The sequence below is a fragment of the Sorex fumeus genome, unplaced genomic scaffold, assembly GCF_029834395.1.
Source record: "Sorex fumeus unplaced genomic scaffold, SorFum_2.1 ptg000018l, whole genome shotgun sequence".
Lineage (NCBI taxonomy): Eukaryota > Metazoa > Chordata > Mammalia > Eulipotyphla > Soricidae > Sorex > Sorex fumeus.
In genome coordinates this window covers 3,386,359-3,411,785 of record NW_026606075.1, presented here as the reverse complement: position 1 = coordinate 3,411,785, position 25,427 = coordinate 3,386,359, and the positions used below count along the sequence as shown (strand labels likewise).

General features: G+C 57.4%; 1 protein-coding gene across 1 annotated transcript; it reads left to right on the top strand.

The window, feature by feature from the left end:
• Positions 1–6,901: 6,901 nt before the first annotated feature.
• On the top strand, positions 6,902–23,769 carry RGMB (repulsive guidance molecule BMP co-receptor b). The gene is made up of 3 exons (XM_056112406.1): positions 6,902–7,074; positions 12,135–12,643; positions 23,149–23,769. Exons 1-3 carry the CDS (start codon positions 6,927–6,929, stop codon positions 23,767–23,769), a joined length of 1,278 nt encoding a protein of 425 aa, XP_055968381.1. The 5' UTR covers positions 6,902–6,926.
• The last annotated feature ends 1,658 nt before the right edge of the window (positions 23,770–25,427 follow it).

Here is a 25,427-nt window from a genome sequence, read left to right as displayed (position 1 = left end):
TAAAAAAAAAACTTTCACAAATGATTTTTAAGTGTTCACTGCTATAAAAATAATTCTAAAATTCTGCTTTTGAAATTAAAGCAGAGATGTTTTATTGAAAATTTAATGACATATTATATCATGAAATTTCACTTTGGAGGGGGGTGTGGAGGGTACTGGATTTTAGAAGAGATTCCACTAAAAACAGTCAAGGTTGTCCAGAAACAGAATTAAGATTCACGGTTCTAAAGTGGGTAATGAAATCAAATATCCTGAAAAAACATCATGTGTTTCAAAGGGAATTAGACTATTGATTTGATGAAGGCAGCTTCATGATAACTGACAATGTCAGCTCTAGGTCCTAGTGACCAGTATTGATAAGGAACAGGAACAAGGGATGCAGAGGGATCCCGCGTTCTGGTCCCTTTGTCCTGCAGTACTGGAGAGTGGAAAAGACAGCGCTGCATCCTCCGTGCTTGCTCTCCAGACTCACTTTGATCTCCTGCGCATCCTTCTTTGTGCGGCCTTTTGTCTCTGTGTTGACGGAAGGGTAGAGAAAAACAAACTCGCCTTTAGGTGCTGCTAAACCAAAGCTCTGCTCTGGTGAATCTGGAGCAGTGCTTAGAGCAGCGCAGACCGGGCATGAGTTCCCGTCCTGAGAGGAGCTGAGCTTTTCTGGGTGGTTTGCGATCCTGACTGCTTTTCCCGGAACATTTTCGTGAAAACATCTCTGGTGCTTAGGGTGTTTCCGTTAGTTTTATCTCAATTGGACTGGGTTTGGAAGAAACAAAGCAACGGATGGGGGGAGGGGGGGAAGGGAGGGAAGAAGGGAGGGCGGAAATGAGGAAGAAGAGAAGGAAGGAAGGGAGGGAGAAAGGAAGGAAGGGAGGGAGGGAGGGAGGAAGGGAGGAAGGAAGGAAGGAAGGAAGGAAGGAAGGAAGGAAGGAAGGAAGGAAGGAAGGAGAGAAGGAGGGAAGGAAGGAAGGAAGGAAGGAAGGAGAGAAGGAGGGAAGGAAGGGAGGAGGGAAGGAAGGAAGGAGGGAAGGAAGGAAGGAAGGAAGGAAGGAAGGAAGGAAGGAAGGAAGGAAGGAGGGAGGGAGGGAGGGAAGGAGGGAAGGAAGGAAGGAAGGAGGGAAGGAGGGAAGGAAGGAAGGAAGGAGGGAAGGAGGGAAGGAAGGAAGGAAGGAAGGAAGGAGGGAAGGAGGGAAGGAAGGAAGGAAGGAAGGAAGGAGGGAAGGAAGGAAGGAAGGAAGGAAGGAAGGAGGAAAGGAGGGAAGGAAGGAAGGAAGGAAGGAAGGAAGGAAGGAAGGAAGGAAGGGAGGAGGGAAGGAAGGAAGGAAGGAAGGAAGGAAGGAAGGGAGGAGGGAAGGAAGGAAGGAGGAAGGGAAGGAGGGAAGGAAGGAAGGAAGGTAGGAGGGAGGGAAGGAGGGAAGGAAGGAAGGAAGGAAGGAGGGAGGGAAGGAGGGAAGGAAGGAAGGAAGGAAGGAAGGAAGGAAGGAAGGAAGGAAGGAAGGAAGGAAGGAAGGAAGGGAGGGAGGGAGGAGGGAAGGAAGGAAGGAAGGAAGGGAGGGAGGGAGGAAGGAAGGAAGGGAGGGAGGAGGGAAGGGAGGAAGGAAGGAAGGAAGGTCTACGGACGTAAAAAGACATCCGCCGCCAAGGAACTTGGGGTCACTGCCTTCACACCCCGATGGAGACCATGACCCCAGGGCTACAGACCAGTGTCCCAGGGGACTGGGCCGGTCACGGAGCGCGTGGGCAGCCCCCAACCCTCCCTGCTCCTCCGGGCCGGCCGCAGGGTGCGCAGGCTGCTGGCTGACATCGGCAGGTGCGCTGCCCCCTCCAAAAGGCGCTCTGCTGCCCGGTGCGCCTCGCACCCTCGCCCGACGGAGCGTCCGTGAATCCTCCAGGGCTCCGTTCCAGCGCGCGCCTGTCCTGGGGCCTGGGGAGCCCTTTCCAGCCCCTCGCGCTTCTCTGCGATGCCCCATGTCAGCGGCCCGGCTGATCTGCCCGCCACACCAGTGCTCGAGGTGGCACAGAGAAGATCGCGGGACCTCCCCCCCACCTTCTCCTCCGTCACTACCCCCTTCTCTCGTCGCTGGGCAGGTCCTCGGGCACTACTGGCGCAGCGCAAGAGGCTAGTCTTGGCCGCGTCCCCCGGCCTCCCGCACCAGCACTGCTGTCCGCCGTGGGAGGGGGTGCTGGCTGAGGCAACGGGGTCTCTGTGTACTCCGCGGGGAGCAGGGGGGAGGGTGGGGTGGGCGCAACGGGGTTGGAGGCAGGGACAGGTGAGACTGCGGGGATGAGCCGCTGAGGACCAGGCAGGGGTCCTGCGCGGGTCCCAGCAGGGATGCCGCGGGGATCCCTGCAGGGTGAGAGGGGGCGTCAGCAGGGTGTGCTGCCGGGGCCTGTCGGGGAGACTGAGGGTTGCGGGTCCGGGAAGCGCGCACGGGGGTCGAGAACCGCGTGGGACAAGCCGGGACCAAGCCTCTCGCCTCGCCTCCCGCCCCCGCCCCACGGGCCGCAGCCCCCCGCGGTTTCTGGGGCCGCCTCCCGCCCCCCAGCCCGGGTCCTGCCGACCCCCGCCCGGCCCTCCCCAGTGCACTGGCGGCCTCTTTCCCCAGCTGGCGAGCGCAGCGCTGCACACAGGGGCTCTGCCTGCGTGAGCTGCTTATTTTGTGCAAGTTTGCGGGGGTCCGGGGCGCGGGGTGCCCCGCAGCAGGCGGCGGCCGGGACCGTTCGAGGTCTCGTCCACCTGTGTGGCATCAGTCGGCCAGCTGGGGAGGCTGGCGGGTGGGGGACACGAACATCCATCCCCCCCCCAGTTTTTCCGCAGTGGCAGACCCAGAACCCCCCTGGGGACTCCGCTCAGTGCAGACGGCTGGACCCTCTCCACCACCCTGCGCCTCGACCCGGGGTGCAAGCCCAGCTCCCAGCCTGATGTCAGTGCATGCGGCGCTTCTGACCCGGGTCCCGGCTGGCCGGAGTGGACAGCACTTGGCCCAGGGCGCGGACTGGCTGCTGGCTCCCAGGAGACCCCAGCAGAACGCCGGGGCGCGGCCGCCCCGGGTGGGCAGAGACGCCGAAGCACATTAGTGAGCTGGTCAAGCTTTTAAGGCCTTCTCGGGAGAGCGGGGCCGGCTAATGAGAGGTTAATTTTGTTTTCCAGGGCCGGCTGCGCTGGCTTCCTGAGAAGATAAATGCACAGGAAGCGCATTGCCCCCGCGCGCTGGCAGGCGGCCCCCCAATGCGTTCTGCACCACCTGCCGCTTTGGGCGGCGCCGCGGTGGTGGCGCGGACCCCCCACCCTCAGCCCCGCTCGCCGAGTCTCTGTCCGGCAGGGTGCGCCCGGCCCAAGTGGCCCTTCCCCCGGGGCTCTCCTCTGGCACCCAGGTCCTTGGCTGTCCGCCGATCGGGGGCCCCCGGCCAAAGCGGAAAGGTTAAGGATGATGTAAGCACGAGGCCCTAGACGTCTCCGTTAGGGGTCGGGCCCTCGCGCGGACCGGGGGGGGGGGGGGGGGGGGGGGGAGCCGGGAACGCCTCTCTCCGACGGGGCGCACGACCTCGCTGCTCCAGCTGCAGGAACTGCAGGAACTGAGCTTGAGGAACTGCAGGAACTGAGCTTGAGGAACTCTAGGTTCACGCTGGCGAGTAGCTAAGGCGTCCGGTGCATGGGGCGAGGAAAGGATGCGCGTTCTGTTCAGCATCCGACCGTGCTGAAGGCGAGGTCCGGCATTCGAAGGCGAGGCCTGGCTGGCTCCCTTGGATTCACTGCCCTGCCTCATCTTAGCCTTAACGAAGACGAAGTGGCGAGGAAAAAAAACAGGGGTGCGTTTGTGGACTGTACAAGATGTCACTTGACAAGGGTTTTTTTTTTCCTAGTTAAAATACAAAACTTTTTAAAAATGAGTCCTCGATCTATGTCTCTGTTCCAACTCCCTTCCCAGATTACTCTTGGTAGCGTCTTATGACATCTTATTATCTCATTCCTACTTTGGACAAACTGGCAGGTTACCGAATGTAGCCTGCCCACACGGCAGAGTCTGATAAACTCCCCGTGGCGTCCCCAATATGCCAAATACCAGTAACAATGATGGGTCTCATTCTCCTAAAGAGCCTTAAATATAATCTCGGGGCCAGGATGAAGGAGACGTTACTGGGGCCTGCTCGGGGCAATCGACGATGATTAACAGCGTCTTAAAAGCAACCTTCACCTGCGGTGTAAAGAGCTGGAGGAGGGGTGGGTGACGAACAACTCTGCTCGCCGTTCTCTGGCTCCCCGGGCCCATCGGGGATATTCTAAGAGTCCCAGTGTCCGGAGACTTAAAAACTCTAGCTTAAGGGTTTGGAACTAGGAACCGCCAGGCAATTTCGTAGCAAACATTTTCCTCTAGCCGGCCGAGCAGTTTTAAAAAGCCAGTTGTTAGGCTTGTGCATCTCCAACTCGTCAAATGTTACGCAGAAGAGCAACAAAGCACGTTGGGAGAAATGAAGTTTTTCCCTCCCTGGAGCAGTTGGGCTTCAGGACTCCAGCACTGGCAGTGACTCGAGGGCGCCCTCTGTTGCTTAGAAAACGAAGAGCTCCTGTGCTCAGGAACGTGCAGGTGGGGGCAGGAAGGTCGGACGGTGGGGGAGGAGTGAGGGAAGGTGAGCGAGCGCCCTACCCGCTGCAGTGCCTCTGCAGCTGCGAGACAGAAGAAACGTTTTACTGTTGGCCTTTGTTAGCAAGATTCGCTGGGGAAAGTGTTCCTATTCCAAGTCCTTTCAAAAAGGCATTTGCCAGTATTCAACTTATTTCACCGATGATATTAGCAACTGGGAGAGTGAGTTTTTGCTCTGATAGAATTAATCCAATACTGCTGATGTGATTATCAGCAGATAACAGCGCCCACCGCCCCACCCCCCAAAAAGTCACGTCTCGGGGCAACTTGGAGGCTATTATTAAGCATATTATGGATGTGCACAGGGCTCGGATTATATCTTGGGCAGTGAAAGAAGGCGTGTTTACCACTTAAATCGCCGTAATAGGTAATGAGTAAGTAATGAAATCACCAAAAAAAATCACAAATCATCCTGTTAATCCTCGATTGCCTCGAGCAGGCCCCAGTAACTCTCCTTCATCCTAGCCCCGAGATTATATTCAAGGCTCTTTAGGAGAATGAGACCCTTCATTGTTACTGGTATTTAGCATATTGGGTACGCCACGGGGAGTTTGCCAGACTCTGCCGTGTGGGCAGGCTACATTCGCTAGCCTGCCAGTTTGTCCAAAGTAGGAATGAGATAATAAGATGCCATAATAGGATGTCGAAGTAATGAAAAGTCGCGACGAAAAGCAGATGGGCTGGCACATGGGCACCCTCCTGGAGGAGCCTGATGCCCTGGACACCCATAAGGCGCCCACTGAGTGCAGCTGCCGTCACCGGGGCTCCGCTTTCACCAAACACAGGGCCGTGTTACAGTGTTACACATTGTAACACACACACGCAACGTTGTGTACCACGGCAGCAGCAGCGTAGTCCAGCCGCTGGGAGATGCTGAGCATGCCACAAGGCTCTTGCATGTTGGATCCCACACTCCACACCTGCTGACAGCGTGCCAGCCCGTGCCACTCTCACGGCCTCTCAACGCACAGGCGGTGCTTCACGTGCAACAGTCCCTCTCTGGGCAGCACACTGAGGTTATCTCGTTTATTTTTTTTTTCCTTTTCTTTTTGGATCCAGCCCGTTGCTCACTTAGAAACTGACCTGCCTCCCAACCCCTCTAATGAGACTATGAAAATCTCTGCTGGAGCCACGCGCGACAGCAAAGCGAAAAGTTTTAATCGCGCTGCACGCACTCGAAAGTCGCCCTCCTCGTTCATCTAACTGCGCAAGAGCCCACCGCGTGGACCCGCGCCCGCTCCGAGCCTTCGCCTCCGCCTCCGGGGCGGCCAAGGTGGACTGCAGCCTAGCCCACCTGCCGGCCAGCGCCGGCCGCTCCGGGAGCCGGGCCACGTGCTCCGAGCGCGGGCAGCAGCGCTCCGGCCACCCGGCGCGCCGCACCTCGGTCCCGCGGCGGGCGGGCGGGCTCAACCCCGAGCCGCATCCCGCAGGGGCGCCCCCTTCCCTGCAGGGGCCGAGCGAGTGGGCAGGATGTGCACGACTTTTCTTTTTTTTTTTTCTTTTTTGCAGACCCTGCAGGGACGTCGAAGCCGGAAACCCCGATCCCAAGCGGGGTCCAAGGCTGGTTCCTCTCCCAGGCCGGCCAGTACCCAGCGCACCCACCCCCCGTTCCTAGGGGCCCCGAGGAAACAGCCCAGCGTGCGGAGAGGCGTGAAGCGGCGGGAGCGGCGGCGGCGGCGGCGGCGGCGGCGGCCCCGGGCCCGCCCCGGGCCCCCGCCGCCGCGCGGACCCGAAAGTGGGCGGGCGCGGGACTCGAATTACACGCCGGGGGCGGGCCGAGGCGCGCAGGCGGCCCCGCGAGTGGCGGGCGGCGCCCAGCGGGCCCTCGCTCGCGGCCAATCGGGAGGCGGGGCGGGGCGCGCGCGGGGGCGGCGGCGGCGCGGATTGGCGGGCTCCGCGGGGGGCGGGCCGGCAGTGCGCGGCTGAGATTGAGCGCAGCTCGCCGGGCGGCCGGCGGCTGCAGCGGGGGCTGGGCGCGCCCGCACTCGCTCCGCGCCCGCCGGGCCCACGCGCTCGGGGATCGGGGGGTTCGGGGCGCCTCGCTCGGGGCCTTTGTGCCTCCTCCGCTCCCGCTCCCGCTCCTTCCCTCCCGCCATGCCGCCGCGCCCCGCCGCCGCCGCCGCCGCCGCCCCGCTCCGCCCGCCGCGCGCCGCCCGCTGCGACGCTGGCGGCGGCGGCCCGACCCCGGCGCGGGCCTGAAGGAGGAAGAGGAGGAGGAGGAGGCGGCCCCCGGCCCATGCCGCAGCCACGGCCGCACGCCGCCGTCGCCGGAGCCCTGCATGGACGGGCATGGGCCAGCGGGCAGCCCCGTCCCGCGCCGCCGCCGCCGCCGCCGCCGCCCCGGCCCCGCCGCGCCCGCGCCCGCAGCTCCGCCCGCCGCCGCCGCCGCTGCTGCTGCTGCTGCCGCTGCTGCTCGGCCTCGGGCTGCCGCACGCAGGTAGGCGCGGGGCCGCCGCGCCCGGCCTTTGTCCCCGCACGCGCGCACGCACGCCGGCACGCACGCCCGCCCGGACGCCCCGCCCCGCCCCGCCGGCGCCCGCCGCACCCCGAGGCTCGCGCGGAGCCGGAGCGGCGGGGTCCCCCCCACCCCCATTCCCAACTCCCCCGGGCCGGGGGCGCGAGCGCGGGATGCGCCGGCGAGTTTGCAGCCGCCCGCGATCGGGCTCGGAGTGGGGGGCGCCCAGCGGCTGCCCCGCGCGCCGGGCTCCGCGGTGCGAGCCGAGAAAAGCCGCTCGGGCGCCAGCTCCCGGGCTCGGGATGCAGCTTCCCGGGGTCTCCCGGGGGGCGCGCGTGGCCCGGTGCCCGGCGCCGGGGGTGACAGGTCCGCCCTCCCTCTCCTCCCGGGTGAGCGGGAGCCCCGCAAAGGCGCGCCCCTCGTCTCGGTCCTCTTTTTTGGCCCGGCTGCAAACGCCAGGCCGGGCAGAAACGGCCTCTTGCATCTCCCGAGAGCTGCCCGAGGGTTGCGTGGTGTCCACTGCAGGGCCTTCTGCCTCCCGTGCTGCGCGCGGGACAGCGGCCACCACTCCCAAGTCCTGGGCTCCTGGGCTCCGGCCCGCCGGGGACGTTTTTCTTCTCGAAGCCTGTTGGCATCAAAGTCAGGGAGAGCTTGATGGGAGGCGTTGGAGAAGACCCCCCCCCCCACACACACACACACATACCCCTACCTTTTCTTGTTTTGCCTTTTGTGTCACTTCTGCGGTGTGACAGTGCCTTGTTCATACTGTCACTTAGAGGAGGCTGAGGTCCTAATCAGTGGTCATCTCAAGTTTTCCCAGGGTTAAGGTTTGGATTGGGGGGTGCTGTCGGAACCTTAGGATATGTGCTCCTCCTGCTTACGGCTGTCTGGGAAATACTTCCATGAATTGTCCAAAGAGACGGTGGCGTATTTTTCTTTTCTGTTTTTTTTTTGGGGGGGGGGGGGGGTTAAAGTCTGTGCGCGTTTCTTGCAATGGGATTGAGAGGCCCGGAGTGCTGTTCTCTTTCTTTCCCACTTACCTGATTGATTTTGGGCTGTGCTGGTGGGATTGCACTGTGTGATCCTTGGGATCCTTCCCTCGCCCAGGGAGGGAAGACAAAACGAGCTCTCAGAGTGGTTTGGGAAAGTTAGGTGCCTAGGTTCAGGAGCTAGAAATGTGGGACTCTTCTCATTAGCTTAACATCCATTTCCCACCCCAAGCCCCCTTGGATCCTGCCTGGCATCATGGAGATGGAGATAGAATCCTGTGATTGTGCCTCTTTCCCCCCCCCCCCCCCCCCAGTCGAGGGTTAATGTGACTGAGAGTGAAAGGGAGGAAGACCAGGGAGGCTGCCTCCAGAAAGTCGTCTTTTGAATGCGGGCCCTGCATCTTGAAGCAGGGAGCCCGCCGGCCCTCTCTGCAGATGGGCTAGCATATGTTTTATGTCTGGCTCCATATAATCTGCATTAGTACCCCCTCTGGCCCCACGTCTCACTTAACTCGGCCCGATCTCATTTCTTTTCTTATAATCTGGCGATTGAGTGGCAGATTCACGCATGGCTGTTGTGCCTTTTGAGGAAACTGCCGTGAATGTGCAGGTCTGGGTCTCTGCGGAAAGCTTTTCGGCTTCACAAAGCCTTTGCCGCTTCCGTGAACTGGGAAGAGAATGGGCCCCATACACCAGGGATGATCTGAAATTGAGGCCTCTGAAATCTGCCCTGGAAAGGGAAGTGTTTTGATTTTCTTTACTTTTTTTCCTCCTTTTCTGTTTGGTTTTTGGGCCACACCTGGGGGTGCACAGGGCTTACTCCTGGCTCTGAGCTCTTGGGGGACCCTGTAGGTGCCAGGGATCAACTCCAGATCCTCATGTGCAACGCAGGCACCCTACCCACTGTCCTGCCGCTCCAGCTCCTGCTTTTCTCTTTTCCTTCCTTTCTTAAGCAAACCTCTGCAATTCCTGAATGGAGATCCAATGTGGGATACTTGCTTACTCATACACTTTGGGGCTTTGTTGGCTCCGTCCCTTCGACTGCCGCTCTGCATTGTCTTGGCATTTTGACAGCAGGCTGACTTTACCGCCCGTCACAGGCAAAGTGTGCAGTGTCATTATAAATTCATGAAGCCTGGGTATTTCTGGGTGGATGCTGCAAATTAGTCATTATACAGCAGGCTGCTGACCCCAGAGCACTTTCTCCCACCAGCGGGACCCGCTGGAAGAAAGCTGTTAGGAAACACTGATCCAAGACAGAGCTGGCCAGGCGTCCTGGGTCCCGACACTCCTTCAGGAGGGGCCCCATCTGCCAGGCAGAGCACTGGAGGTGCAAGTCTCCATTCTGTCCTGACCCTTCGGAATAATTATGCCTGCATTTCCACACTGTTCTTACTTTTGATTTTTTTACGACTATTTGAAATAATTATAAGTGAGTGTGTGCTTGGAGAGATTTTATAGACCATAAAAAGAACAAATAGGCCCAGCAAGTTTAGCGGAAAGTTCTTGTACTGTCATTTACTGTCCTGTAAGAGCCATTCGATGCTGAGTGATCTTGGCCCAGGTTTTATTTCCTTGCTTTGTGCTTGCTGTGAATCTAATTAAAAGAGGGGTGGGGGTAAAGATAGAATACTTATTTTTCAGGATACTAAGTACTGTTGTGAGACTTGGGAATTTATAGACGTGAGGATTTGAGGAAAGGAACCAGACCCTGGGCTCCACCCAGAGCGGCCAGTGGTGTACGTTTTCTCCAGGCCTTGGTTTCTCCATCTGTAAAATGGCCTTTCCAGGAAGAGAGCCTCTTTTTTTTTTTATGAATAACTGGAAATGACTCGGGAATTGAAGTTGTGTTTGTCAGCTTTGAAATAAGCAAACATAAAATGAGAGTGTTTTTTAACATAAGTGGAACTGGAGGGTATAAAAAAAAATGAGAGTGTTTTATGAATTTTATTTAGTGCACTTTAATGATAGCTACAGCTATAAATGTATAACTGCAAATTATTTACCTATGTTAATCTTGTCTTCCTCGGCTTAAATTCAGTATTCTGTTTTTCAGTCTTTGATTATTGAAATTTAAATATTGCGTGGAGGGAGAGCGTTGTTGCTGGCCTCTGGGGAAGCTATCAACCCCCACCCACCTTCGTCTCTCCCGCTGGAGCCAGGAACAGTCACAGGGAATTTAATTCAGATTTTAAAACAATTTGCTACTGAAAGGGATAAAATATCTCTTGCCCGAGATACTGGGAATAGCCTGAAGTCTTTATCAGATAAAGTTCTAGGTCTTGATATTATCCCAAAGTTTATTATGCCCATGTATTGAAATAATTATACATTTGATGGTCCTCGGCTGAGTCTCACTTGTAGAATGGATTATAAATACTCTCATGCCTGAAGAGGACCGTTTATTTTGGAATGACCTTCTTGCTCCCCAGGTGAGGCCTGAAGACTTGGAGAGGCGAATCCTGACCCCTGAAATCAGAGCCTCTTCAACAGGATTGTAGAGCTGAGTTCAGTTCTTAAAAATATTGTTTTGAGATAAGTCTCTTTATGATACCAGTGAAGATTTAGTGTTTATATGTATTTTATGCGTGCATATAATAGCCAAGGTCATGTAAAAATTTCTTGGGCAAAAATGGGTCACAAGTACAAGCAAAATACAAGCAGCAGTGGTCCAGAGATCACTTGAGTGTTAAACCAAGGTGTGGGAGTTCACGTCTATAAAACTGGAGGTGAATGACACAAGCATTTTCCTCTCCTGTGATTTTATTGTTCTCAGTGGATTAAGAACAGAAATCCTATGCTAATTAGAAGAGAAAGGCTTTGCCGTTTGAGGCACGCAACTGGACTGCTGCTGGAGTTTCTTTTGCTTTGAGGAATTTGATAAATTCTTGTCTGAGAAGCAAGTGGCCAAACTTCAGAAAACTGACTTTTATAGTAGTAGAATTTTCTTCACTTTTTTTTTAGCTTTGTTTAATAACTTATAAAAAGTTGTTGATCTAAAAGGGAAAAGTCAAGTTTCTATATATTAAAAGAATTTGGGGGCCAGAGAGATGGTTCAGTGGGCAGGACATTTACCTTGCACATTACCAACCTGAGTTTCATCCCTCACACCCGATACGGTCCCCCCAAGTCTTACCAGGTGTGATCCCTGAGCTCAGACCCAAGTATATCATCCCTGATAACTGCTAGTGTGACCTGAAAACCAAAAAAGAATAATTCTGTACCTTGAAGTGTGTGGTTTTAGTTCTTAGAAACACTGTACGTATCGGTCTCTGCAAGATAATGTCATCATCCTTTCCTGCGTCCTGTGGCTAGGATGCTTGGTAACCTTACAGGGAGAGCAGAAGAGGGGAAGGAGGAAGGAGGATGTCCACAACTTGGCCAAAGGAATCATCACCTTTTTGAAGGGCCTGTGGGTCAAACCTAGGCCAGGCTGTGTAAGAGTCCCACCTCCGCTTTGCAAGAAAAACTTTAGAATCTTGGGAAGGGAGCTGGATGTATTTACTATTCCTAGCTGAACATCCCTGAGGAAATGTTGCATGCATTTTCCTTGCCCTGTTTTTTACTCTGGAACCATGGTAGAATCTTTCTAGAATTCAGGGCCCTCACCCACCCCCAACACACCAGACACGGAGGCCTTGTCTGCAACTGGGCTCAGGCAGCAGTTTCCGAAGCAGATGACTTGCATGAATTTTTAAATACAGAACAAGTGCACGTGTTTGCTGCAGCCTTACCCCCAAAGACACCTCGTGAGATCTGTCTGCAGGGGTGCGGTCCTGGACGTAGTTGGTTTCGTCTCCTTAGAGCTCTGGCCTGTGCAGGGTCCCAGCTTTGTTTTCTCCTGCTGTGGTGCCAGTGTGACGTGGCCACAGCTGGCTGCATATACATCTTCCTGGGGCTTCATCTGAAAAGGCCGCGGGAGCCCACACCAGCCTATTCCATAGGGCGACTCGGACAGAGAGAAGTTACGGTTCCCAGAGGAGCCGATCTTCTGGTCTTGCTGGGACTCCGCAAGGGTCTGACAACCGTTCCATCTCCTCTTCTCTCCCCCAGGCCACTGCCAGCAGCCTGCCCAGTGTCGGATCCAGAAGTGCACCACGGACTTTGTGTCTCTGACCTCGCACCTGAACTCCGCCCTCGACGGCTTCCACTCCGAGTTCTGCAAGGCCCTGCGTGCTTATGCTGGCTGCACGCAGCGGACGTCCAAAGCCTGCCGGGGCAACCTCGTGTACCACTCCGCAGTGCTGGGCATCAGCGACCTCATGAGCCAGAGGAACTGTTCCAAGGACGGACCCACGTCCTCCACCGACCCAGAGGTGACCCATGATCCTTGTAACTATCACGGCCCAGAAGGGGCCAGAGAACACAGAGGCGGGGACGAGAGTTCCCCCAATTACCTTTTTTGTGGTTTGTTTGGAGATCCTCACCTTAGGACATTCAAGGATCACTTCCAGACCTGCAAAGTGGAAGGGGCCTGGCCGCTCATTGACAATAATTACCTGTCGGTTCAAGTGACAAACGTGCCGGTGGTCCCTGGATCCAGTGCCACCGCGACTAATAAGGCAAGTCTCCGCCTTGCATTCTCCTCTGTTGGCCCAGCCCCTGTGTCTGACTCCCCACTTTGTGTATGGGTGGGGCGGGGGGGTGGGAGGCTACTAGGGACTGGTCTTGGGCCCTCTCAGAAAAAGCATTAAGGGGTCTGATAAAAGAAGGAATGAACATTAGCTAGGAAGGAAGTTCTCTTTGGAATTCTGGGGCTTGTGTGAAACGAGGCCTTGAATTCCAGTAGACAGGGCTATGACAGAAATGAGAAGTGAGCATTGTGAGGTTGGATTCTTACGGGGCGAGGTGGGCTTTTGTAGCACGAAACAAAAAAACGCATGCCCTGTTTGAGTTCCCGTTTGCATTTCTTCCCTTTGGAGTGTGACTCCTCTTAAAGAAATCCTTGGTGGGTGGGTGTTCTGAATCGGTTGGAAGTGGCTGAGCTGACATGGGGACATGGCAAGCCACAGTGTCATGGTCCTTGCTGATCTCACAGTGACCAGGAGTCCCGAGGGGCCGCAGCAGACACTGGTGTCTGCGGCCCGCTGGCATCAGGTTGGAAATTGACTTGGTTCTGTCCTGCTCTGCCCTGCCTACCTGGCAGTACATCTGGCCCTGTCTGTTCTAAATAGTCCCAGAGAAAGCGCCGTCTCGGCCATTTGGCCAGCCTGGAGTGCCAGTGTTTTCACCCAAGGGCCTGGAGAAAAGCTGGGAGTCGATGTGAGAGGCCAGAGGGCTTCCCACAAAATACTGTTCCATGGGAGCAGCCTCCCCTCCCTGCTGCTACCAGAAAATCACATGCAGGGCATCTTACCAGGCTCAGTGTCCTTGTTTCTTTGAGCTCCACTTAAGCTGGCTTTTTAGTCTAAAAACGAAAAACGCACGAATGAAGTGGTGTCACACCTTGCCCTGAGCACCACCGCACCAGCTTATCTTCACAGTGAATTGAAATGATTTCACTTGGCATTTTGTGGAAGGAACGTTACAGGTTACAGCACCGCTCGAGATAGCAGGAGACACCCAGGGGTGTCAGAAATGCCAGAGGCCAAATCAGGGCTCTGGACAAAGAGCACTGTTGCTTTAGTCCCACTTCCTGGGGGAACTCCAAAATGTTTACACTTCAACACCCTGGGAAGCCCGGTCTTATCTTCTGCCTAACAAAATTCTCCTTTCCCAAACTTCCCCCTTTTATTTTTGATTTTTAGAACAATACAAACAATTCTTCGTGTCTGCACACTGACATACCTGCTGCCATTTATGTTACAAAGTTTCCTGGTGAAGCAAGCTCAGGCCATGTTATCCCCCAGTGCTCCTTGGGCTTCCAGAACAAAGCCTGTAGCACTGAGAACCTCCCCCCAAAGGAGAGTTCTACTGAGAGTGGAAAGAACCCGAGATGGCCGTGCTGATCCCTAGGGGCTTGCAAAGAGCACCTTTGAGCAGTACTGTTGGGATTCCAGAGGGCAGTGCGTGTAGGGAAAACACAAGGATTATGGGGCAGGAGCCATAGTTCATGGAACGTTGCCAGGCTTGATCCCTGAGTACAGCTAGGTGTGGCACTAAAACCAAAACAGCAACCACAGGGATATCTCTTGGGTTCCTCTCACAAGCCCAGGCATATTTTCTCCTCTCCTCCTGTCGAGTCACGTGTTACTGGTCTGTTTGGCGCTTGACCCTCCGAGTTCTACTCTTGACAAACCGTGGTGATAGTTGGAGAATGGGCTAAAATGAATGAGTTGAAGCAGGCGCTTTCTAGCACCCGTTTAAGTTGTGGTCAGATCACTCCGAAGTTTTAGCCAGCAGAAAGTGGATCTGAGTTTCCTCCCTCAGCCCTTTTGGGTTCAAAGGTTTCTACCCGTTCCAAAAGTGGGGCCCAGGGGAGACTGTCTCTGACATCAGTTAGAGTGTTCCCCGCATCTGGTGGCCATGCCGCGCAGTAACGAATGACTCCTCGTGACCTCTAGTAGCTGTTTTTCTTCCTTCTTTTTCTAACTCTGAAGCCCTCAAAGCATCTGGAGGCTCACCGTGGAACGCCTTTCTCCGTGCTAGCGTGACGTGTGCCCGGGAAACCACGCCAAGCAAAGGCCTAAAATTTTGCCACGCAATTTCCTTTTACCAGGACCAAAATAAAAGCTTCAGAATTCTCAGCAGTGAACACGAGTATGGTCATAAAGATAATTTTGAAAGAAAAAAAGATTTGGCAGCAAGGACCTATGAGATCAGTTCTCCCAGATGTCTAATCCGCGCCCCCCCCCCCCGTGTTTATTGAAATTCCTTTAAAAAGAAATTTTTTCTTTTTCTTTCTTTTTTTTTAATACAAGTTTTGGCTCTGCTGGGATCATATCTATAGACTGTTGGGTGAGGCAGCTGCGGGGTCAGTCTGTGGTCCAGTTCCTTTCCCACCAAGGCTTCAGGCCATCGGTGGCACCACTGCGGCCCCAGGGTACCGGGAATGGGCCTCTGGGACAGGCCAGCTCTGCCTACCCCGGGCCCTGAGCGAAACCAGCCTTTCCCCTCCCAGAGAGACACGGCAGAAGCAGGAGGAGAAAGGCAGGTGCTGTGTGCTCCGAGGCCCATTAAGGGCTGGCCACACCTTTGCCTCTTTCCACGGGCCAGGAGGGCAGCTCGGTATCCAGTGCTCAGCCTCGTGGCTTGTTACCCTGCTTCTGCTTTCTCTGCCGCCTCCTGGGAAACTAAGGTCTTGGTTGTGGGGTGCCGAGAAGGCATTTCTGAGGGCAGCGGGGTGTTTCACAGGTTCCTGCAGGAGCAGCCAAGCCCCTCTGTGGCTCTCCTCCAGTCAGGCTGGTGAGTGGGAAGGAGCGGGCAGCGTTCAGCTGGCAGCGACGTCTGCGGAGCAGAGAGCAGCGCCGGCCCCTGGGCCTGACCCAGGAGTGAGCACGCTCTGTGGGGCAGGCCTGACTCTGGGCTGACTCTTCCTGCCCCGCAGGGTGGCTGCTGTTCCCCCCCCCCCCCCCCCCCCCCGCCTCTAGGGGAGCTCGGGAGACGGGCATCTGTTTCTGTGAGCGCAGAAAGTATTTTGGAGAGTAGGTTTCGGCATTTTCCGGCAGGATTTTGGACTGTGTAAGTGGTTTCCCTGATAGGGACATTAAAAAAATCTCTGGTCTCTCGGGGGCCTTTAAGAAGATGCTTTTCCAGACAGCGTCAGGAATATATTTTATTGCACCCGCCCGATGATGGGAATATTCCAAAGTGTTCCTGTTTACAAGTGGTTGGATACTTTCACTTTATGTTTTCCTCCTGTTTCCCTGGCCGCTCCCGCCCTTCCCCAGCACCCTCCTTTCCTGAACCTTCAGTCGTTAAACAGAATCAGAAGCGGGCGGGGAGATGGGGGTGACTGCGGGTCCCTTTATAGAGCCACCACGGACTCCCCGCCCTGTCCCCGTTTGGGTGGAAACCAGCCGTTGCCTCTGGCCTGCGCCCATCCCAAGTCAAGGAGAGGCCTTGCCACCCCGCCCACGTATGTTTAAAAGCCTCTAACAAGGGTTCGAGCCCTGCGCTTTGAACTGCCTGGGCGCGTGCATCACTGTGCCCTGCGAGAGCCACAGAAAGACGCGCGGGTTCCCAGGCCAGTGGCCTTAACCCGCCTGGCTCCTGCCTCGGGGCGCCCGCGCCTCTGAGCCCAGAGAGGCCGGAGGGTTCGTTCTCAGAGTTACGAGAAGCGACCCTGTGCCGTGCCCAGAGCACAGACAGGGCTGCCGTTCTCTGCTGCTCTTAGCACTTAGCTACTGTTCCAGGATGGCACGCGGGCACAGAGAAGTGTTCTGGATCTTTCTCTCGGTTCCCGAGTCAGAGCCAGACATGCCCGCATTGCCGCCCTTCCAGCTCATTCCACCTCTCATTTTAAGCCTCTCACTACATCAGGGTTTGGAAATGCAGCCTCCCTTGACCTCAGGCTTTCTTTCTTTCTTTTTTTTTTTTTTTTTTTTGGTAGCCACTGTTTTATAACCTGTTACGCTTTTATTCTCTTTATGGGCAAGGTATCAGCATCACATTGGCACTTAGGGGAGACTTTTCACGAGTTTGCATCGTTTCTGACCTCGTTTTTCTTGCCTGCGGTGAGGGACGGGCGCCCTTTTCTTGGAGAGCAGGGCAGAGGGCACAGACGGTCTGGCAGAGACACGGGGGCTGAGTCTTCATCCAGGATGGCCCTTTGTTCTGGGCCCGCTGTCTCCGCCAAGCACCCTCCTTCTCGCCCTCCGAAGGTTCCCAGCAGAGCTGAGGCTCGACTGGCCAAGGCCTGCTGCCGCGGGAGGCAGGAAGCGTTTGTGCTTGGCTCAGTGTCTCTGCAGAGCTGTGGGGCTTGTCGGGGCTGTGTCTGGCTTCAGTCCCGGGGGTGTCTGCAGTGCAGGGGCGAGTGCGCTCCCCGCCTCGGCCCCCAGCACCCACACACCAGGTGCAGAGTCCCGGTGTAGGTGGAAGAAACTTCCTTCTCCGAAACCAGTGCAAGGCTCGGAGGCCTGCTCGGGGCGACACCTTAGCTGGTGGCAGCCCCCGTCAGTCACAGCTGCTCCTGAGTGCGGCCACTTAGCCGCAGGTCTCCGTGGCCAGGAGGGTCAGGAGGGAGGCCCAGAGAGACGCCACTCGCCCGCAGCCCCTTGGCCTTGCCGTCGCTTTCAGCCCTGTGCCTGGCACCGCCTTGCTCGGGCCGCCTCGCCTCACTTCCTTCTTGCCCGACTCTTTCCGGCTCCTTCCAGCCGCTGTCCCGGCTGCCGAGAGGCCCGAGGACCGGGTGGGAGGTGTTCGGTCTTCGATGGGGCCTCCAGAGCGGCCGAGCCTCGGACTCTCCATTGCTTGTGGCGGGGCCTGTTCCTTCCTGGGGCCCCGGCTCGTCTCCCGGCCCCCCTCGCCCCGGGCAGAGCCGATGCCAAGCAGGCCGCCCTCTGCGGAGGGGCGGGAGTGGGCAGTGAGGCCCGCTGGCCCCGTTCCCGTTTGTCCTCCCTGGCATCCCGCGGAGCTCCTGTTTGTGCTGGATTCTGAAGTCTCAGGCCCAGGAACTTGGCTTCTTCTAGTTTCAGCAAATTGCCCGGAGGTAGAAGGGTTTCCACTGGCATGTGGGGCGGGGGGGGGGGGGGGGGGCCTGAAAGGGGAGGAGAAGGTCTGAGCTGTGCCAGTTTTCAAAACGACTGGCCCTGCCGGCCTTGGTCTCGATTCTGTGCTCTCCACGCCCGGCCTCGGCCTGTCCACTCCCGTACTCAGGGGGGTGAGCCTTGGCTGGCTTGTCATTCATTCTCCGGATAAGGGAGACGGGCAGGGCAGCCTGGTGGTCGTTTCGAAACCAAGGATCGCTCGTGCCTGTCTGTCTTCTAGGCGTCTGGAACCTCCCTGGCTCTCCCCATCCGCCCTCCATCCCGGGCTTGTCGGAAAGAGGTGGGTGGGGGCCGGGAGGGCGGCACCGTGGCCTGTTTGTGAGTGAAATGAACCTGCGGCCGCCTCCGCCAAGCAGGCCTCTGCTGCTTTAAAACCGATCCTCACTCCTCCACCGTTTACACCCGGAGGCGCGGGGCCAAGTCTGGTACACAGCTGAGAGTTAGAACTTGTTTTTCTGTCACACGTCCAAATCTCTCTCTCTCTCTCTCTCTCTCTCTCTCTCTCCTCTCTCTCTCTCCTCTCTCTCTCCTCTCTCTCTCTCTCTCTCTCTCTCCCGGCCTTGTTCAGTTTCTTTGCGTCAACGTTTTGAGAGACGGGCTCGAAGGAAACGTTGGTGCTTTCTTTGTTGGCTCCGATTAATGCTAAGCAAACAGTTTCGCCGGTGCGGAATGTGGCATGTAAAAATGGTTACCTCCAGTGTGGAACAATGGAAAATGCTACCTTCACCCGTTTTGTCTTTATTTGTTTTGACTGCAGCAGAACTTGCTCTTCCACTGTTTTGAATTTGGTGTTCTGGTGGGCGGGGTGATTTAAGGACGTTTCCAACTGCTCAACTTGTCCGTGAAAACTTGTGGGCGGGAGCAGTCGCACAGTGGGGAAGGCGCTTGCCGTGCACGTGGCTGACCAGGGTTCGGTTCCTCGGAGGCACCCCACAGGGTTCCCCAGAGCCCTGCCAGAAGTGGCCCTTGAGCACAGAGCCATCGGCAAGCCCTGGTTACTGCCCGGAGTGGGCCCCCAAATTGAAACGATGAAAACCAGTAAGCGAAAACGGCCAGAGTAGCCACGTCTCAGGGGCAGGAGGTCGCCCAGCCTTAAGGTGCCTGTGCTGGTTCTGGGGCGAGGGCGCCTCTTTGTGCCCCGGGAACTTGGCACAAGGTTAGCCACTGGGCGTTTGAAGCCTTGGAGCTTTGGCCCTTGTGCTCCTGTCAGTATTGGAATTTGGCATGGAGACTGCGAGGGCAGAGATGTGCAGTTCTCGCCCCTGATCCCCTTGTCCCTCAGGGTTTTTTTTTAAGTACTCAGTGAGCACCAGAACTGTGTCATGCATCGCAGAGCCTCAGTGTCCCTGGAGCCCTTCAAGCCAGGGAGAGGGTCGGAGCGAGTCAGGTTTCTTGCTGGCCGCCGGCGGGTTTGGGAACAGCTGCGCTGCAGCCTGGCAGCCCCTGTGGGAGCGGAGTCCTGGATTCCTGTCCCCATGCAGCTCCCAGACGCACAGAGCCCCACCGCCACCCCCACATACACCAGGCCCTGTGCCCCACCCCCCCAGCTCTGCCTTCCTCGGCATGTCCAGAAACCACTCTGCAAGTGGACTGCATGCCCGTCCCTCAGCTGCGCCATCCACAGATTGCTCCTCCATCTGGCAGCCCCACTGTGGGTGTCCTGCTCTGCTTTGACCTCTCCCTTCCCCCCCCCACTGCCACCCAGAGGCCCTCCAGTTCCCCCAGGGCCACCCTACTCCCCCATCATGCTGGTGTCCCCAGGGGCCGCCTCGCCCTCGCTGGGGGACACGGACCCAGACGCCCGGCAGCACAGGTGGCCGCAGCTTCTGGTCCTTCTGGTCAGTGCCTGGTGCCTGTGAAGATGGTGGTGGAGGCTTTTCCAGCCCGCCCAGGCCCTTCCCCTGCTGTCCCCTGCTCATCGGGTGGCCTGCATCTAGACAGTCACTTTTCTGTGGTCCTCAGCTCCACCTGAGGGAGTGGATACTCCTGTTGGCTTATAGGTCAGCGGCCGCAGGACCCCCGCCCCCACCCCCTCCCAGACAGGCCTGTCCCTTCCTCTCCTGGGAAGATCACCTGAGATGTGGATCGTGTCCTAGGCCATGGGTTTGCCCCGAGGGGGGGACAGCACAGTGGTCAGGACACACTTCTGTAGACTCCTGGAAACTGGGCACAGCCAGGAGCACCCTCTGGAGGTGACCCTAGCCAGGAGTGGGTGCAGGGAAGGTGCCTCCTGCCTCTCCTCCCCCTTCCCCCTCACTGCAAACCAGGAGCTCAGAAGTCTGGCGGGGGCTTGGAGAGTCAGGTCAGGGCCAGGTGGCTGGCCTGTGACCACGCCCTGTGGGTCTTCACCTTCAGGCCCAACTTGGGTGTCCTGGTAGAATCCAGTCCTGGCCTTCCAGGACTGGATTCCGGTCGGGTCCAGTGGCCAATGAAATACCCGCAAATGCTTGCTCTGCAGTGCAGTAGGCCCAAGTTGGTAAGTGGGGGCTGGGGGAATCTGCCATCCACCAGCCGGGCCAGCAGGCCACGCCTGGGCCTCTCCTGGGGCTGCTGTCTTGGCCTGATCATCGTTGCCTCCAGTTGCTTTTCTCTTCCCCCGGGGGGCTGGGGGGTGCGCGGGGGAAGCGGGCAGCCGCCTGGTCCTGATATTTCACAGCAGCGGCAGCGCCTGCATCCCGACTTCCTCTCCCGTGTAGAAAGGTTGATTTGTAGCCGCTGTCGCTCTCTTCCTAATAGCCCTTGTGGGTGGTGAAGATCTCAGGAGTGAGCCATTAAAAATGAACGAGGAGGACTAAAGTAGTGTGTCTGAGGTGGGGGAGGTTTAACAAAAGGCATTGATGTTTTAAATGCACAGAAATGCCATCCATCAATAATAAATGGGGTGGCATAGCCCAGATGTGCCAAATTGAATTATTACAGCCTATGGATCAGATCCTGGGGGCGGGGTGGGGGGAGGGGGGTACGGCTGGTGTTCTTGAATTATCTGTTTGAGAGCTTTAGAGCCGTTTGGAGGATCCCTGTTGTTCACACTCATAGAGCCGCTAACTGGAAATAGAAAATTTTGGAATTTCCCAGAGTTCTGATGTACATTTTCAGTGGTGTTGTGGGTTTGTTTATTTGTTTGTATAGTCAGAGTTACTAAAAGTGAACAAACTGTTGTTAAATCTTTTCAGAGTTACTGAAAGTGAATAAGCTTGTTTGTGTCTTTTTTTTTTAAGACAAAGGCAGAGTCTGAAATATGTTTCAGCTTCTATGGGGCTTAGTGCTCACTGTTTAAGAGTCGGCACCATCTTTGATCTGAGGGCTGAAATGTCACTGCAAATGCTTGAGTGTTTCCACATTCAGATGGAGTCTGTGTCCCCGTCAGTGCATCTGCAATGGACCACTTAGGAAAGGTGTCTTCTGCTCTGAGAGGGATGCCACCTCCTCCTTCTCCTCTTCCTCTTCCTCCTCTTCCTCCTCCTCTTCCCTGCGTCTTCATTCATTCGCTTTAGTGCTCCCCAAGAAACCAGACCAAAGTTTACTGGGTAAACTGTACTTGGGGAGGTGTCGGTGCCAACAGCGCAGGGCAGGCTTGAGTTTGATGTGATGCTGTAGAGATGCGGGAAGCTGGGGGTCCTGGCAGAGCAGTCATGCTGGTGGGGCGGGGGGACGGCGGTGTTTAAACTGAGCCCCGCTTTGGACTTGCGCCTTACAAAACCAACCATGGCTTGTTGGTCGCTCAGACAGGTGGAACCGTCCGTCCCCCACCCCCACCCCAGGACCCGACCCTAATACCCATCCTGGCTTCTTTGGGCGCTTACCTGCGATTGGATCACTCTGTGATCATCGAAAGCACTTCCTCGACATTTCTCCCTATGGTGACTGAAAAAGAACTTGGCTGCTTGCAGATGATGCCAAGCTGGTGTCTGTGCGGGGTTTGCTGACAGTTTGTTTTATCTTTGAGTGTGAATGTTTGCGTTGACGGTGAGGGTAGTGAGGAGCTGGCAAGTCTTTATCTGATTTTTGTCCCTGTTATCAGCTTACACTGGCCACCTTCGGTGCGGAATTTATTTAACTGCATTTTGGTGCCTCCCAGGGATTCTCACTTGCCTTGGAAAACCACTTGTCCAACTGACTTAAGAGCCTGTGATGTCTTTAGGTGTCTGGCTGCAGACCCCCACAGACTCCGCAAGGCCCCGTGGTTGGGTACACAGCAAATTTCCTGAAATCATCTCTGCTCCACCTCCTCGGGGTCGCTGGTGTTGAAATGTGAGATGGTCGGAGCGAAATGAAGTAGTGGCCGCTCACTGGGGTAATTAGGAAGGGAGCAACCAGGCCAGGCGTTTTCCCGCAGCCCGTTGTCTGGCTTCAGCAGCAGCTGCACACAGCGGATCTGAGTTTAACCAGTGGCCAGTGGCTGGGGCGGATCCGGCTTAGGAAGTGGCTGGAAAATTCCAGGCAAGTCCCACCAGTGGGAACATGTGGACTTGAATGGTGAGCACAGGCTGGCGGTGGCGAACAAGGGTCTGTTGTTCTGATTAGCCTGCAGGGCTGTGAGCCGCCCCCCCTCCCCAGAGGCCAATGCCGCCAGACCCTGGCCTGTCCACTGGCCCCTTGAGTCCAGTCACCTGACGCCTTGGGGGGTGGGGCCGGGGAGGGGGTGTTTGTTTTTGCTTCTTGGAGAATAAACGAGCTGTGGCTCAGTTACTTACCCAGGGTGACTCAGATGTCACAGTGTGCAACGCCCCCCGCCCCCCAGTCCGTAGGGGGCTGTTCGCCTACCTCATGTGAACCAGAGACCTCTCTGCCTCTTGGGGGGGAGGGGTCCTTCCTTTCCTGTCTGAGATGCTTCTTTGTGACCGTGACATAGCCAGCGGCTTCCCTCTCCAGTCTTGGATGCGCCGGGTGTCCGACAGCCGTGGGTGTGAGCCAGGGCGCCACTGGGCACTGCAGGGGCCTCACCACAATCCCAAGGGGTTGCGCCTGCGGGTACCTGGGGCCACATGTGGGCCGCCTCCGGGGCTGACAGGTGAGCGCCTCTGGGACGGTTGGCTTCAGAGATGTGGGGGCTCTTCTGGAGCACAGGAATTACCAGAACGCCCCACCCCCCCATCCCTTGGCAGCCTTCAGGGCCCCCACACGTAGGAAGGAGCAGCTGGGAGGTCTGCGGGAGGGGGTGGGGGGGGGAGGAGGGGGACACGTCTGGCCTTCCGTTCCATGGCAAACCCTTCCTGGAAGTCGCCAGGTAAGTGCTTGTGCCACCGAAGGGAACGCGTGTCTCAGCCGGTGCGTGCGCAGGGAGGAGCCGGGAGGGCGGTGACCGAGCAGAAGGGCCCCGGCGCCTGGCGCGCACGGGGGGCCCGGCCTTGGGGAAGGCGCGGGGGGCCGTCGGTCACGGCCCCCGCGCCCGCTGCTCACCTGTGGCCTTCCCTCCGCAGGTGACCGTCATCTTCAAGGCGCACGGCGCGTGCACGGAGCAGAAGGTGTACCAGGCCGTGACGGACGACGTGCCCGCCGCCTTCGTGGACGGCAGCGCGGGCGGCGCCAGCGTGCGCGTGGAGGCGCGGGAGGGCGGGCGCGTGGCCCTGCACGCGCGCCACCTGGCCAGCACCGTGCTGGTGCGCCAGCTGGGCCGCTACCTGACGCTGGCCGTGCGCATGCCCGCCGCGCTGGCGCTGGCCCACGACGACGGCCACGACCTGCAGCTGTGCGTGAGCGGCTGCCCGGCCGCCGAGCGCATCGCCGACGGCCCCGGCCCGGCCGGCCTGGCGCCGGGCCCCGCGGGCTTCACGCTGCAGAGCGCCCGCGCGCGCTGCGGGGACACCATGCCCCAGCGGGACATCTACTTCCAGTCGTGCGTCTTCGACCTGCTCACCACCGGCGACACCAACTTCTCGGCCGCCGCGCTCAGCGCCCTGGCCGACGTGCGCGCGCTGCACCCGCGCCGCGAGCGCTGGCACCTGCCACCGCGCAGCGGCCACGCCGCGCCCCCGCAGGCGCGGGTGGGCGCGGGGCTGCTGGGCGCCCTCCTGGCCCTGGCCCTGGCCCTGGCCCTGTAGGGCCGAGCCCCTTGGAACTTGCCCCGAGGGATCGCGCCCGGGGTCGCGGTGCTGAGCGCATCCCCAGGAGCGCCCTGGAGCCGGAGCCGCGGCGCGGGGACGCTCCCCTCCCCAGCCCCCACTCCGCCCTCTCCTGTGACTCCACCCGTTCTGTTTGGCCGTGTCGTGAGATGTTTTATAATGTCCCCGCCCCGGGACCTGTTAGAAAGCACTTTATTTTTTATATATTAAATATTTATGTGTGTACCTGGTTAGTATATATACCATGCCTAGACGCTGCCCTGGAGCGGTCCGCCCCCAGGGTCGCCGCTGGGACCCCTTCCTGCCCCCTCCCGCCCCTTCGGGCCTCCCCTTGCTCCCTTTCTGCCCGTTCTGCACTGGAATGACGCGCTGACCCCCGAGCAGGGGGGTGCGGGGCGCAGCTCTGGTTGATGACCAGCGGATATTCGGCCAACCCAGCCAAACTGCTGTTTCTCCGAGCCCAGAGGAGGCCAGTGCGGGCACCTGTGCCACCAATGCCCAGCATCTCGCAGGACCCCGAGCAGAGCTCTCCTTTTTGAACAAAGCGTACGCTTGCCCCGTCCGGCTTTGCCCTGAGCAAACGGTCTTGTAATCCTACCTTGCCCTTTTCTCTGAGCTGTCCAGGTGGCCCCTTGGCAGCCCTCTGGGCCCGACTGCTGAGCTGGGTTTTGGGTTCCCAGGCTTGGGTGCGTCACTGGCTCCACCATCTGGCCAGTGCTGTTTCGGCCGTGTCTGCACTGAGACCCAGGGTGGCCGGGGCAGAGTCACACACTCTGGATAAATAAGCCAAGCTGCCTGAGGGGGTCATATAGCCCGCTTGGACGTGCCCAGGTGGAATATCCTTAGGATCAAATATCTTCCTGCCGCTTCCGTCCTGCCGGCCTTCCCTCATGCCAGGAGAGCACGGCCAGCAGAAGGGAAAGAGAATCATCGGGAAGGCTGATAATTAGAGAGTAGGTTCCACTCCTCCTGCTCAGTGCAAACTGAAGGCAGTGACCTGAGAGGTAACATCCTAGAGCGAAGGTCTGGATTCCTTGGGAACAAAGGGGTGAGCTTAAGATCATACTTGGTACCAGCCAGGTCACTTGTTTTCCTTAAGCCCTGTCTCTTTGGTTGGTGGCCCTGCCCTGCTGGGGACCCAGGCTGAGATTCTGTGATGCACACCTCACAGAGCTGGGAAGCTCTCGCAGAGAGACACCCCCTGTCCAGCGGAGGGGAGAAAAAACAGTATCCTGTCTCTGAATCAAGACTGCCCAGAATGGTGCCCGAACCCATGACTTTACAGGGGTAGGAAGGACTAGGCTGCCTCGGTTCACCTCTGGGGGCCTCGTGCCAGGCTCCGTAGCTGTGATGAGCTGGGAGTTTTCTTTTATAAATTGAATAGAACAAAGAAGGGAAAATAGGATGTTTCTAACCACTATTTTTGTGCAAATGGTATTCAAGGTGAAGTAAGAAGCAAGTAGGAATGTCTGCAGAATCTGATTGTTGAGTTGTTTTATATGACAAATGCCTTTTCCCTGTCCAAGTAGGCAAATTTCTCTCCTTACTAATTGGGAGAAGACAATGGGCTCTGTTTGCCCCTGTCTTTTAGTTAGAGAGGGTGCACAGTCATTGTTCCAGTGCACTAGGACTAGTCC

What these genes read in the sequence shown, in the direction of transcription:
- RGMB (XM_056112406.1), top strand. Translation starts at nt 6,927, where the DNA reads ATGGGCCAGCGGGCAGCCCCGTCCCGCGCCGCCGCCGCCGCCGCCGCC. An exon ending in CCTCGGGCTGCCGCACGCAG is followed by an intron (nt 7,075 to 12,134) that starts GTAGGCGCGGGG and finishes TCTCTCCCCCAG; the next exon opens with GCCACTGCCAGCAGCCTGCC. An exon ending in GTGCCACCGCGACTAATAAG is followed by an intron (nt 12,644 to 23,148) that starts GCAAGTCTCCGC and finishes TTCCCTCCGCAG; the next exon opens with GTGACCGTCATCTTCAAGGC.